Source organism: Cydia splendana, chromosome 1 (assembly GCF_910591565.1).
Source record: "Cydia splendana chromosome 1, ilCydSple1.2, whole genome shotgun sequence".
In the NCBI taxonomy this organism is placed as follows: Eukaryota; Metazoa; Arthropoda; class Insecta; order Lepidoptera; family Tortricidae; genus Cydia; species Cydia splendana.
In genome coordinates, this window is record NC_085960.1 from 12420213 (window position 1) to 12433426 (window position 13214).

General features: G+C 35.9%; 1 protein-coding gene across 2 annotated transcripts in view; it reads left to right on the forward strand.

Moving 5' to 3' along the window:
- The window catches only part of LOC134794818 (rho GTPase-activating protein 7), a 318807-nt gene extending 308730 nt beyond the window's left edge, over window positions 1-10077 (forward strand). Inside the window, exons 13-20 of one of the 2 annotated variants that reach the window (XM_063766619.1) lie at window positions 472-575; window positions 930-1057; window positions 2078-2237; window positions 2585-2679; window positions 5903-6040; window positions 6396-6536; window positions 8550-8726; window positions 9192-10077. In XM_063766619.1, coding sequence (XP_063622689.1) covers window positions 472-575; window positions 930-1057; window positions 2078-2237; window positions 2585-2679; window positions 5903-6040; window positions 6396-6536; window positions 8550-8726; window positions 9192-9306 — 1058 coding nt within the window. In that variant the 3' untranslated portion in view covers window positions 9307-10077. The remainder of the gene's footprint in view (window positions 1-471; window positions 576-929; window positions 1058-2077; window positions 2238-2584; window positions 2680-5902; window positions 6041-6395; window positions 6537-8549; window positions 8727-9191) is intronic. The other variant, XM_063766627.1, reaches the window with a different exon arrangement.
- The last annotated feature ends 3137 nt before the right edge of the window (window positions 10078-13214 follow it).

Consider the following 13214-nt stretch of genomic DNA (forward strand, 5'->3'; position numbering starts at 1 on the left):
TCTTTTTAAGTATCAAATACCTGTATTAAGAGGCACCGCTCTTCCTTAATTAGTAATTGAACAACAATAATTTGTTACAATATTAAATAGAATAAAAATAAATAAAATTAACGTCTCAATGAAATAACAAAACTAGAACAGTTATTTTAAACTAAAATTAAAAAGAAAATGAACTGAACTTATAAATCCGTGCGTGTGAGTGTCAGTGTGTGTGTATCTGTCTGTGTGTGTGTGTGTGTGTGCGCGCGCGCGCGCGCGCGCGCGTGTGTGTGTGTGTGTGTGTGTGTGTGTGTGTGTGTGTGTGTATGTATGTGTGTGTGTGTGTGTTTAGATTTCAATAATATTATGAATTAAGTTTTCAGTATCATGGTAACTTTTACATTTTAGCTATTTCGTTATTATTTTTTTACATACATAATATGATAACTTATATATTTTTAAATGCTTTCTAATGTTATGTATTATTTCCAGACGTACCAGAACCTCTCAGGCCTGACGCAGTACAGTGCGCATTACTCTTGCTGCCTGAAGAACACTTGGAGGCATTGCAGTCCCTACTAATATTCCTTGCCGAGGTAAATAAACAGCTATCTCTGGCATATTTCCCATGAGGCGGTCAGAGCAAACTGATTGATGGAGTTGCGAGGTATTCCATATACATAGAGGGTACCTAGAATCTCCATTTGAATCAGTAATGAGTCATCAACATGTTCACCTAGATATTATTATTTTCTGTGTTATTTTCTGGAAGTTAACATTCCTATATAGTTCTAAAATTAGTGTTTTTGGCATATTAATTTTACTCAAGGTTGGTGTGAGTAAGTAAGCTAAGCACTCCCCCGATTATAGGTATTTGCTTCAACCCAGGCTTAATTTTATTTTCAATATAGTGTTCGTTTACGTTAAAGTTAATGTTGGTAAACTTACAGGTTGCGGAACATTCGGCGGTGAACCAGATGACAGCGTCTAACTTGGCTGTATGTTTGGCCCCCACGCTGCTAAGGCTTCATCACGCGCCGCCACAGACTGGCAGTACAAAAGAAGGAAATTCAAATCGGTAAGATAATAGTAGATTGTACAACAAGGGCATAAAATGACCCACTTTTACCCGAGGCAATTTTTTGGTCTGAGCGAAGCGAAGACCAAAATAGTAGACGAGGGTAAAAATGGACATTTATGCCCTTGTTGTACACTCTGCTTTTCACTTCGATTGCAAGGAAAATATACAAAAAATCAAATATTTTAGGTTATTTTAACGTATTTATTCAAGACTAAAGAAAATTGTTCTTGGGCCGGTCGGAGGCGCGGGGCACGCCGATCGGGAGAGCGCCGGCAGGGCTGGCAGTTTGTATGGCAGAATTTGGACTTTATTGCTAAGTCAATAAGGGTCGTAATAGATTATTTTACTTTATGCTCTAGAGCATAAATATAATAAAATTTACTTTACTTTACAACAATTAATTTTAACGGATTTTGTCGTCGCCCTGCCCTTTATTGGGGATTGTTTGTAAGTTTCGATTATACATATATACGTACGTTTGTATAGCTATTTTGTCTAACTCATTTTATTGATGTCAATTATGACTTAGCCAATTTATTTAGACCCTCGTTGGCAGCAGATGAACAACAATAACTTAATTTCCGGTTCTGAAATTGTTTCCTTATTCACCGGAATGACAAATATGCCAAGACTGGGAGGGTAAAGTTTTTGTATGGATATCTATCATATATTTGTCATGTCATGCGATTTTATGTCGTCTACGCACGACATAAAGGTGCACTTTTTGAGCATGAGAAGTGAAAAAACTGTTATAGTAATATACTTACTTATTTAGCCATTTGTAATCGATATCTTGACTATTGAACAGTATGACCAGTCTGTAGTGCACAAGGGCGTCGCCAAGTGTGGGCAGCCGCCAGCCTTTCGCTATTGGTCAAGCGCATGTCAAAAGCCGTTTTACATTTTATAAACTTAGAACTTGTTATTTCATATAATGGGATCTATAAGACATTCGAAAGACCGCCATCTGGCATACCTAGATGAATTATTAATGTGAACATCATATTTTTATTCCAGAATGGTGATAGAAAGTGTGGCCGATCAGCGTCAAATCAGCGAAAGTCGCGCAGCTCATGCATGTCTCCTACTACTCATTCAGAAGCACGAGCAGCTGTTTTTGGCGCCAGCGGACATGCTTGCGCGGTGCAAGTTCAACTATTTCGAGGAGAGTGTGCCTGTGAGTAATATGGATTCTTCTTTAAAAGCCACGAGCGTCATTATTCAGTAGTAGTGACATCTATCTTAAAACAGCTGAGGGTTTTGGATTGGACAGCCAAATAATAGCGCCTCTGATTTTGACGACACCGAGCTTTGAGAAATCCTCTAGAATTCTAGATTGATGGCCCACATATAGAATATTTTGGTACCTCGCAGCCACAATCGGTTGAGAATGGGGCAACATACAAAAGAAAGTTTGCCCAAGATGAAACGGAGACACTTCGCTCACGCTTCCCGCTCGCTTAGTAAAATTTATTTCATTGGAATTTCTATGGAGATGGAACAATTGGTTTATTTTCATTGCAGGTTGCGCTAGAAGAATTAGGAGCAGATTTCAACCAAGACTGGAAAGGTTTTCAACAAGCCTGCATCAAAGCTTTACTAAAAGAAGCCAAAGAAAAGTAAGTCGACTCCAGATACGTACCTACTTTCTTTCACTTGGCATCGATATTTACTTGTTTTACTTACTAACGTAGACCTGTTCTCTTAGAAATCTTTTGTCAGATACTGGTATTTCTCATAGTTTTAACTTTTCTCGTGCTTTTTTAGAATCTGTGGCCGTTCAGGAAAGAGGTGAGATCTCGGTGTTATAGAACGTCTGCCATCTTCATTTCCATTGATGTAGCCTTTTATGAAATGTCTGCTTTGTACTGAAAGGCATCGAATACAATAATTCACTCAAATTCCGGAATAATAGCTTTATTTTAACTTTATATCCAAAAGTAAGCTTGTTTTACCTTTCATTAACATCGTGTTAATGACTACAGTCATATGATTTGTATTTTGTCCGTAGGTTACAAATTTGCCATTCAACTTAATAAACCAAATATCGAGCACATAAAGTTACATATGATAATATTTTTATTTCACCCTAAACTAATACAGATTTGATACAATATTAGTGCTCACGCTTCAGTTCAGAGTAGACATATTAGTAAAAAAAATACTAACTTCGGCACATCATTATCATTTGTAGTGGCCACTTAGGTGTTTTTGTTTATTGTTTCTTCTGTGAACTAGTTAGTGTCTTTGACTTCTTAGGGCATTACTAATTTAATGATATGCAGCAACAACATGCTTTTTTTCTATAATATAAATTTTCAAAAAGTTCAAGATGTTAATTTCATATTAGGTACGAGTAGGTACAACGCTCATAGAGTCGTCCTTTTTCTTATATAAAAAGTTAATTATCCTTTTGAAAGCATTGCTACAACCTAGTTCTTAAATAAAGAAGACTGGCAACCTCCATACAAACGGCGAGAGAATTATCAATCAATATTATTTTAACATTATAATTATTTGCGTACGAAAACTGCCACCCTACTGCTAGGTATTTATAACTTCAAAACGTAAAATTGGGCTTGAATAACCGCAGTTACCTATACTCTTAAAAGTCGATTTCAGGAAAAAGCATTATTTAGCAAGCTGAAAACTAGATGTCTTCATTAAATAGGAATATGGGTAAATTGCATTTATTATGCTTTTGTGCATATGACAGCGGTTAGGAAAGTCGGATTTTACGTTTATAAGTCATAAAAACAGGAGGCACATTTTATACGTATAAAGCAGAAATGGAAAAATAGTAGGGATGTACCGACTAGTCGGGAAAGCCGACTATCCGGCCTCATTTGTAGTCGGCGATTAGTCTGCGACTATTCGGCAAAAATGGCCGATTAGTCGGCACTTTATAAGTGACAGAAAAACAGGGCAAAAAGAAATAAACAGCAAATAATTTACCATAAGCTTTTCACCTATTTTACCCAAATTCCTATTTAGGGTGCTTACGAACACTTTTGTTCGAATTATCTACCGTGTGATCGCTTTCTTATGTCCGATTGTCATATAAAATATATTTATATTTATAGATTTTTTTTATAGCGTTACTATAAAGCTAGGGATACACTTATTGCACGTACGCAACGTATGCAATGCATTATGACATCTAAACCCTTAAATTTGTATGCTTAGAAACATACTTGTCATTACGCAACGCAACGCATGACAAGTATGTTGCTAAGCCTACAACTTTCAGGGTTCAGATTGTCATAATGTATTGCATACGTTGCAAACGTGGGATAAGTGTGCCCCGGCCTTAATATGATGAATAGCGCGACGAAAGGGGTAAAACGATTGTTTTTTAAGTGCATCTGAACCGAACTTAGACGAAACTAATGATTGGCCGACTAGCCGACTAGTCGGCCGACTAATCGGCCATTCGAGCGCCGATTAGTCCCCTCCGGCCGTTTTGGCAACCAAGTTTCGCAACCAGTTGAAAAAGAATTAATAATCTTGTTACGCAACTAGTTGCCCAAGAAGAAAATATATTCCTGTTTTACATCCAGTTGCCAATGAAGAATAGGTCTCTGACACTTAGAACGTAGAAATATTTTAAATCAATATTTCCGAGAACATTTCCTACTTACCCAGAGTTGACGGAGCCTATTTCTGGGCGGTTTGCCCTTCGGGCATCTGAAGCTACCTAACGAACCTAACCTACCTACCTATTGATTTAGTTTAGTGTGACGTCCGTGAAAATAGTACACTTTGGGGGAAAAAGCCTAGGTAGGTAGGTAGGTTAGGTTCGTTAGGTAGCTTCAGATGCCCGAAGGGCAAACCGCCCAGAAATAGGAGCCCCGCCAAGCGGGGCTCCGTCTAGTTAAGTTGTAAAGGAAATGTTTTTTGAAAAGAAAGTTTCGTACGTTAGACTCTTTCAGCTAAGGTCAGCTAAACGTAGGACAAATGTCCTTAGATTTGCCATTGAAATGAGAGTCTTATTTGGTAACTATAGTTGTAAACAAAGACAATTATTTCCTTTTCGTCAACTGGTTGCGAAACTCCACTGTCATCTACACTTTTGGTTCAGGAATATATTATCTTCTTGGGCAACTAGTTGCGTAACAAGATTATTTATTCTTTTTCAACAACTAGTTGCGAAACTTGGTTGCCAAAACGGCCGGAGGGGACAAATGTCCTTAGATTTGCCATGATAGTCGGCCAAATCAATAGTCGGTACATCACTAAAAAATAGTAAAACCCACGCGAGGGAAGCGGTGTTGTATGAAAGTTGTTCGCCTTGAATATTACCCAACTTATCTCAGATTATATATTGTTTTAGATGTATAAAGAAAAATTGCACTTCAAATTTGGCAGCTAATGTAGATGACGCTGTACGGTTCAGTATATTACTTTGACAACTCAGTTACCACAAAATAATTATATTAGAAGGTGCCGCGCCGTCTTCTTTAACTTTAACTTTGACATGACTTTTGCTACCTATCTACTTATTATCAAATAGAGGAATTTTGGTATTAAATTAAACTTCATAAATAGGTACCGTAAAATCAGGTAACTATAGTCCTTAAGTACAACTATGGTCGAGTTTTTAACGTTGATTCCTAACGAGCCTTTATGATTTGTACTCGTTACATTTATTTTGGAGCTAAGATACACTAATATTGCTCTTTCTATATCATACTAAAGTTACCTGATTTTACGGTACAAATACACCTAACACGTTGTTCTTAAAAAACCATGTACCTAGGTACTAAAAACAATACTTCTAACTGGCTTTAAATAAGGTTTACGTTTGTGAACGATGGTACCAATAAACCATGAAACTTCCAGAACAAGAGGATGGATGTCAGTGTCCGGGGCAGCGCCTCACGTGGAGTTGTGCTGCAAGAAGGTCGGCGATGGCCACCCTCTGCGGCTGTGGAGGGCTACCACGGACGTGGAGGCTCCGCCGCAGGAGGTTATGCAAAGGTTCGTAGGTATATACGTCTTAACTGCCACAAAAAGTAAAATGGGCTTAATTACTCCTTTAACTATACTAATTCTGATTATCTTATGTCATTGAGCACTAAGTATCATATTTAAATTATTTAATGTACAAGTAGAACTGGCTTGTTTCAAATTTAAATGAAAGTTTTATAGGAACCAAGTAAAGCACTAGTTTTAAAGGAGTTCATTAGGATCAATACACTTTACTTTTTAGGACGTTGTGGATTAACGGTGATGTGATTATAAATGAGGCTAGATTTAAACCAAATAACAGCGCATCAACCAGTTTAGATTACGTGGTCATCGGCCATTATAATTGTGTTTTGTTTAATTTCAGAATTCTTCGCGAGCGTCACATCTGGGACGACTCGTTAGTGAAGTGGCGGGTCGCCGAGAAGCTCGGCACTAACGCAGAGGTTTTCCAGTTCATAACGGCCTCAAGCATCAACCTGCCAGCAAGAGATTACTGTGTTTTGAGGTAGGTACCCCAGACTAATAACGCATAGACAGATAGTCCCCATACGGCTAACCTGTCAAAAGTGAAGCCGAAACACGATCGATGTGTGCGTGGCAGGCTCGTGTTTTACGCTCAGCAACACACACACATATACAAAAACGTGTTGCCAGTATATAGATATTTCCCTCAAAGTGGGGATTTAACAATATCCTTAACACTTGGTTATTAATAATTTGTGTGTAGATTTAATAGCAAAAGCTTTTTATGTTTATTTAAGGATTTTTTGCATTAGAGTCCTTTGTGAAATAAGGTATAAATAAAAAAAATATACATTTTTACATTTTTTTATTTAAAATGTGCATGAAATTACTACATAATTTGAAATAAAATAATGAAATATTTAAAAATAAGTATATAATTTTTATATAATTATACAAGGAACTTCAATTAAGCGTATTCATTTTAGAATGTAAACGTCATGTCACATTTTGAGGAAAAAATATTCACTACACTGGCAACATTTATAAGAAATGGCGGCTGACGAAACATTGGATTTTTGTAGTTACGATTACGTAAAAATATCACATTAAACTCTATACTTACGCGTGAAATGTAATGTAAGTCGGTTTGTTTTTATGATATGATGCGTTGTGACACCCATTCAATGCACAAACAACCATTTTTCCTGTGTTTTTGATTTTTAAACGGGAGGTGTACACAAACCGACGTGACCTTGAGTACTGCCAGGGCCGAACGAATACGGTGACACGAGTGCGACGTGACGTCGCACTTGAAATGGCTTCACTAGGGATGTACGAACACTCAATCTATGCCTTATAAATCTATGGTAGGTACCTACTTCACGCATATTATCGAATGCTGGTGATAGCGACCCTGCGGCACCCCATCTAAGGCGGAGTCGGCACTCGTTGGTGGTTTTTGACGGTACCTAATAGTCCTCCACTGGTTAGTCTGTCATCCACCCTGGTTCCCCCGGACCAGGTGGCATGCATAAACGCATTTCTCCAACGTAATAAAAGTTAGGTACCTACCTACTTCCTTATATTTTTATAATTAAGTTATTTTTGAGCAATTTAATTTGCTTGGCCCGCCCATCATTGCTTTGACTGCCTACTCACGGTCGGAGGGACCATGAAAACAAAAAGTTGCATACACAACTCATCACGAACCATTTGGATTAAACATGACGAGGTGACATTACGTCAAGGGTTATAACGTTAAACAGGAAAATACGTTGGTACCTATATAGTGACGTTATCGGAAAAACAACGTACAAAATTAATAGGAACTTCAATTAAATCGGGGGGCCTTCAGGGGCCTATTTTAGATTTAAGCTAGTTATTAATTTCGTTTAGTAGTATACCACTGTATATATATTAATAAATAAATGATTTTTATTACATTAAATCGTAGGTACAGGTAAAATATTCTCAAACCGAAACAAACGCACAAACATGTTGGGGATTGTTTTCATAACTTACGTTGCATCAACCATGGTCAATCTTAATTTATTATGTTTACGATTTTTGTCCGAGCGAAGTCAAGGTTTCATCTCAAGCAAAGGAAAACATGCTTTCGTACTTAGGGCTGATACTGAAAATTCCTGGACTGGCCACTTAGAAAAAATAAGTCGTCTCATATATCAGAATCCAGAAACTTTCAGTATGACCCACGTATATCCGGCTATTCTCCTCTACACGTCACATTTTTCAACAGATTCCAGTGAAATTATGTGAGCAAGTTCTATAATTATATGGAACATATTGTAGATTGATTTTTCAAAAATGGCGGAGCTATTCACGATGTTTCACAGAAAATTATTAAGTACCTCACAAAAAAACATTTCCCAGTTTTAACTAATATAAATATCTGCATAGGGCCCAGGGAATCCAGGGTATGAGGAGAGCACTAAAACACGTGCGTTCAGTATTGCATTTAAACGATCGACAGACATGGTGAGGAATCATTAGAAACATGAGTCTACCCATATACATTACATTATTTCATTTTTAGATCCTGGCAGCAAGGCGGCGGTGGCGGAGGTTGGTGCGCGGTGGCCGAGACTTCGGTCGCGCACGGCAACCAGCCCACCGACGGCTCCCGCGGCGTGGTGCTCGCGTCGCGCTACCTCGCACAGCCGGCCGGCAAGGGCCGCAGCCGACTGGTGCATCTGGCCAGGGTTGACACTATGTAAGAATCCAATCAGATCTTACTTTTACTTAGGTTGTAGAAAATTTCGACTGGAAACGACCATCGCGCACGGCAATCTTGATTGACTATTGACTAATATTGACGGCAATTGACTAACGGCTCGGCCACGACATTGAGCGACTTGCGACGGCAGCAGCGACAACCGTAGGTGGGAACGAAAGGTCCGATCGCTGTGGCTCGCTCCAACCTATGATTATCGCTGCAGCAGTCGCAAGTCGCTCAATGTCGTGGTCTGTAAGCTTTTGGATCCAGCATCCAGCGGTCGCTCAGCTACATAATACATAGGTACATATATGAAACACAAATTTATTAGGTGATGTAATTCTTCTTGACTGTTAGATATGTTTTTAAGCCTGTTGGGAGCTGCTCTGTTAGTAATCGCTCTTTATCATCTATTGAGTACCCTGCATCACCAACAATATGTTAAGATCTTCTTTTTTGCAGGGGGCGGACTCCAGAATGGTACAACAAATGCTATGGTCACATATGTGCGCTATATTTGGCACGAATTCGGGCCTCGTTCAAGCACAACACCGAAGGACCAGAGTCGAATGTATGATCCAAGCATTCCACTTAAGCCGGCAATGTAGCGCCAGCTTAAGTTTGACGTGAAGGGACGTCAGTGTGTACATAGCCTTATTTTAAAGGCATAATTTTAAACTTCGGGGAATTCCTAGAAACAATGCATAGTCGTGCATCATGAGATGTCTCAATGTAGTTCTCATCATAGTTCTTAAGCACAAGGGAATTACTTAATAAGAATATTGAGGATGAAAAATTGTTATTACTCATTGTACTGAAGGGACTTTTCTTGTAATTATTGTAAGAAAATACTTGACAGTGTAAATGCGATGTTACTTTAGAGAAACCCAGGTGTTCTATGAACCTACAAATTAATTAATAAGATTGAATAACCATTCTTACGCTTGAACACGTAAAACCGAGAGTTTTCATGTGATGAATATTAAAGTAAAATAATTAGCATATTACCTATAGAAAGAAAGATATTTTAATATCAGTTGACTAAACTACCCACCAGCGTTCGATTTCAGTTGCCTCAAAATGCAACACTGGGCTGCATTAAACTGATTATTTAAATATGTAGTAGTGCAATTCAGAATGCAAAATTCCCCAGCCGTCACACCATTTAAAATCTAGCGTGTTCATTGTTTCCTAAATCAATTTTATGTAATAATGTAGGTTTCCGTTTCCTGTTCCATGACAACTATAGGTACCTACAATGAATATTATCCCTTTTACCCAACATACCTAAACAAATATATAGCATGTTACATTATCAAGTTGGCAAAACAAAAAGGCTGCTATTTAACTGATCACCAGATTTAGTAAAATTTAATACCAAAAAAATCTATTTTACCACCCTAAAATCATGAATGATCACCAAAATTATAACACCATTTTAATGTGAAATGATTACCAATTTTATTACATCTTGCTATCCTATTAAAGAAAATGACACCAAAATAATCATTGTAAACCCAAAAATAGTAAATGACCACCAAAATTAGAACTCCATTTTAATGTAAAATGATAACCAAATTTTTAAATCTTGCTATCCTATTAAAGCAAATGGCTCCAAAATAATCATTGTAAACGCAAAAATAGTAAATGATCACAAAAATTGTAACCACATTTTAATTAAAAATGTGAAAACATTTAATATATCGTTATCCTATTAAATTAATTAATCCACTTCGTCACCTTTTTCTAATAGCATTTTATTTCTGTAACAGTCGCAGTTCTAACCTAACCTAACCCACTTTTCTAGTAGCATTTTGTTTCTGTAAGGGTCGCAGTTCAAACCTAACCTAACCCACTTTTCTAGTAGCATTTCTTTTCTGCAAGGGTCGCAGTTCAAACCTAACCTAACCCACTTTTCTAGTAGCATTTCGTTTCTGTATGGGTCGCAGTTCAAACCTAACCTAACCCACTTTTCTAGTAGCATTTCTTTTCTGTAAGGGTCGCAGTTCAAACCTAACCTAACCCACTTTTCTAGTAGCGTTTCGTATCTGTATGGGTAGCAGTTGAAACTTAACCTAACCTACTTTTCTAGTACCATTTCGTTTCTGTAAGGGTCGCAGTGCTAACCTAACCTAACCCACTTAACTGATAGCAGTTTAACTTACTTTTCTAGTAGCATAACGAAATGCTACTAGAAAAGTAGATTAGGTTAGGTAGGTATGCGGTGCGGGCTACGGGGTGTTGAGCGGGAGGGGCTAGTAATTTTGGCATCAGTTTACTTTATTTGGTAATATGTATACATTTTTTGGTAATCATAGTGGTTTATTTAGGTGAAAATATCGCATTAATTTGGTCTTCAAGATTTGGTGATCATTAATGATTTTTGGTGATCATTCAATATATTTGGTATTTGAATACAATTTGAAGTGCAGTCGTGATTAAAGTGGTGGTACTTTTGTATTTTTAGGCCTTATTTATTTGGTGTTCAGTAATTTTTTTTGGTAAGCATGATTTTTTTATTTAGGGTACCAAAGTATTTTTTGGTGGTCATTATATTTGTAGCCAAACAAAAACATACCTAAAGAACTTATCAAACCGTTGGAGACGGTGTTTCATATATTTGAGATTGTGTAAGTTATTTAACTAAGCTAAAACGTACGAGTACTAATATGTTACTTTACTTGATGTGGTGTACAGATTATTCAAAAGTTTAAACCTAAAGATCTGGAGATATTCTATAATCATAAGTCTAATTTATGTATAAATAGTAGATATACTGAGAAGAAACTTGAACGTCTTCTCATTCTGAGACTGTTTCATAAATCTGAAGTTTTTCTTAAGAAACACGAAGACGACTCAAGCGCGTAGGTATTAGCTCCTATAGTTCGTTTTTTTTAGCATTAGAAATAAGGTAAACAATCTTGGCGTGTCTTTTAATTGAAAAACACATTTAAAAAATAAGTTACGGCAAATATGTAACAATTATGAATCTAATACAATCATTTATATTCTTCTGCTTTCATAAGTAATAGTTATTGATTTTTAAAAACGTTTTTAAATTATAAGACATGTCAAGATCGCTTACCTTCTTTCAAGTTCTTTCTAATGCTAAAAAAAACGAACTTATAACATTGTTTTGTATGCTATGATCGTTGATATTCATGTGTGTTTTTTTGTAAATTTGTGCGAGTGACCAAAATTATATTAGTCTTCTAAATGTGTCTGGGTGTAATGCATAATAAAAATAGTTGTAAGATGAATGTTCAATACCTACCTCCATATTCAAGATTGTTTTGCCCTAGTTAAATTCCCTAGTAAAGGGACCTACCAAAAAGCCTGAAATATATTTAATAAAATTAGTTTATCTGTAATTAGTTAGTTATATTTTAAATTACCATCGTGATGTTAGTTTCCCCATGGTGCATACAATATTAATTAAATATTTTAAAGTATTGAAATCGACAATCTCAAATACTTGCGGATCACTTTACCTTCGTGTTAATGTTGTTGTTACATATCACTAGTCATATATATATAAATAAATAACAATAAATATATGAATTTTAAACACATAATAACTGTACCTGTCCTGTGTTCAGGAATAGTATTAAAATTGTATTTATGATATATTCATTAATATTACTAATATAATATATAAACAAATATTGAATCCTTTATTATATATTTATGGATAAACTATAAAAAAGAATAATCGTCAATGTGAATATTAAAAAAAAAAATCAAATGTCGGTTGACATATAATTATATGTAAAAAGTCTGAATATAATTGTATATAATTCGTTAGTGTATTTAGTTACATTTCATCACAATTATCATTATGAGAGTATTTTAGAAAAACATATTTTTCAGCACAAGTTTTATTAAACCGAATCCTTTGGCGAAAAATAAGGATATTGTTTAATACATGTCATATTAAACTATCAAATGTTTAGAGATAGTATAATAGTAAAAAGTTGTATTATGTGTTTCATAAAATGTGTTTTAAATTTAAATGACTAAGTAATTTCTTTTGCATTTCATAATGCAATTAAACAGCTATTTCCGTATTGCGAATATTTTCTATACCTAAGATTACCGTAAAGTGGCCAGTATTGTACATTTTGCTTAGTTTTTTACTTGTGTTAATATCAAATGGCGTACCTACCTAACGAATACAAATCATTTTGACCTATTATTATGAAACACACGATATTTTTCTTTACTTTCCTTCAGAAAATAAATTCAAACCAAAAAGTCATATTATGAAGATACATAGAATAAATAATATAAACATAGATATTTAGATTAAAATATTTGTAAATATATATTTACATAGAATCATGGATCTTTAAGTACCTAGGTAACGTTGTAATCTCAATTTTAAAGGGGGTCTAGTCACATTCTTACTACATGTATTTCAGTATACGGAAACTTTGAAGTTGTGTTAGTAGGACTGTGAGAATTGGCCTTCACATTACTATAAAT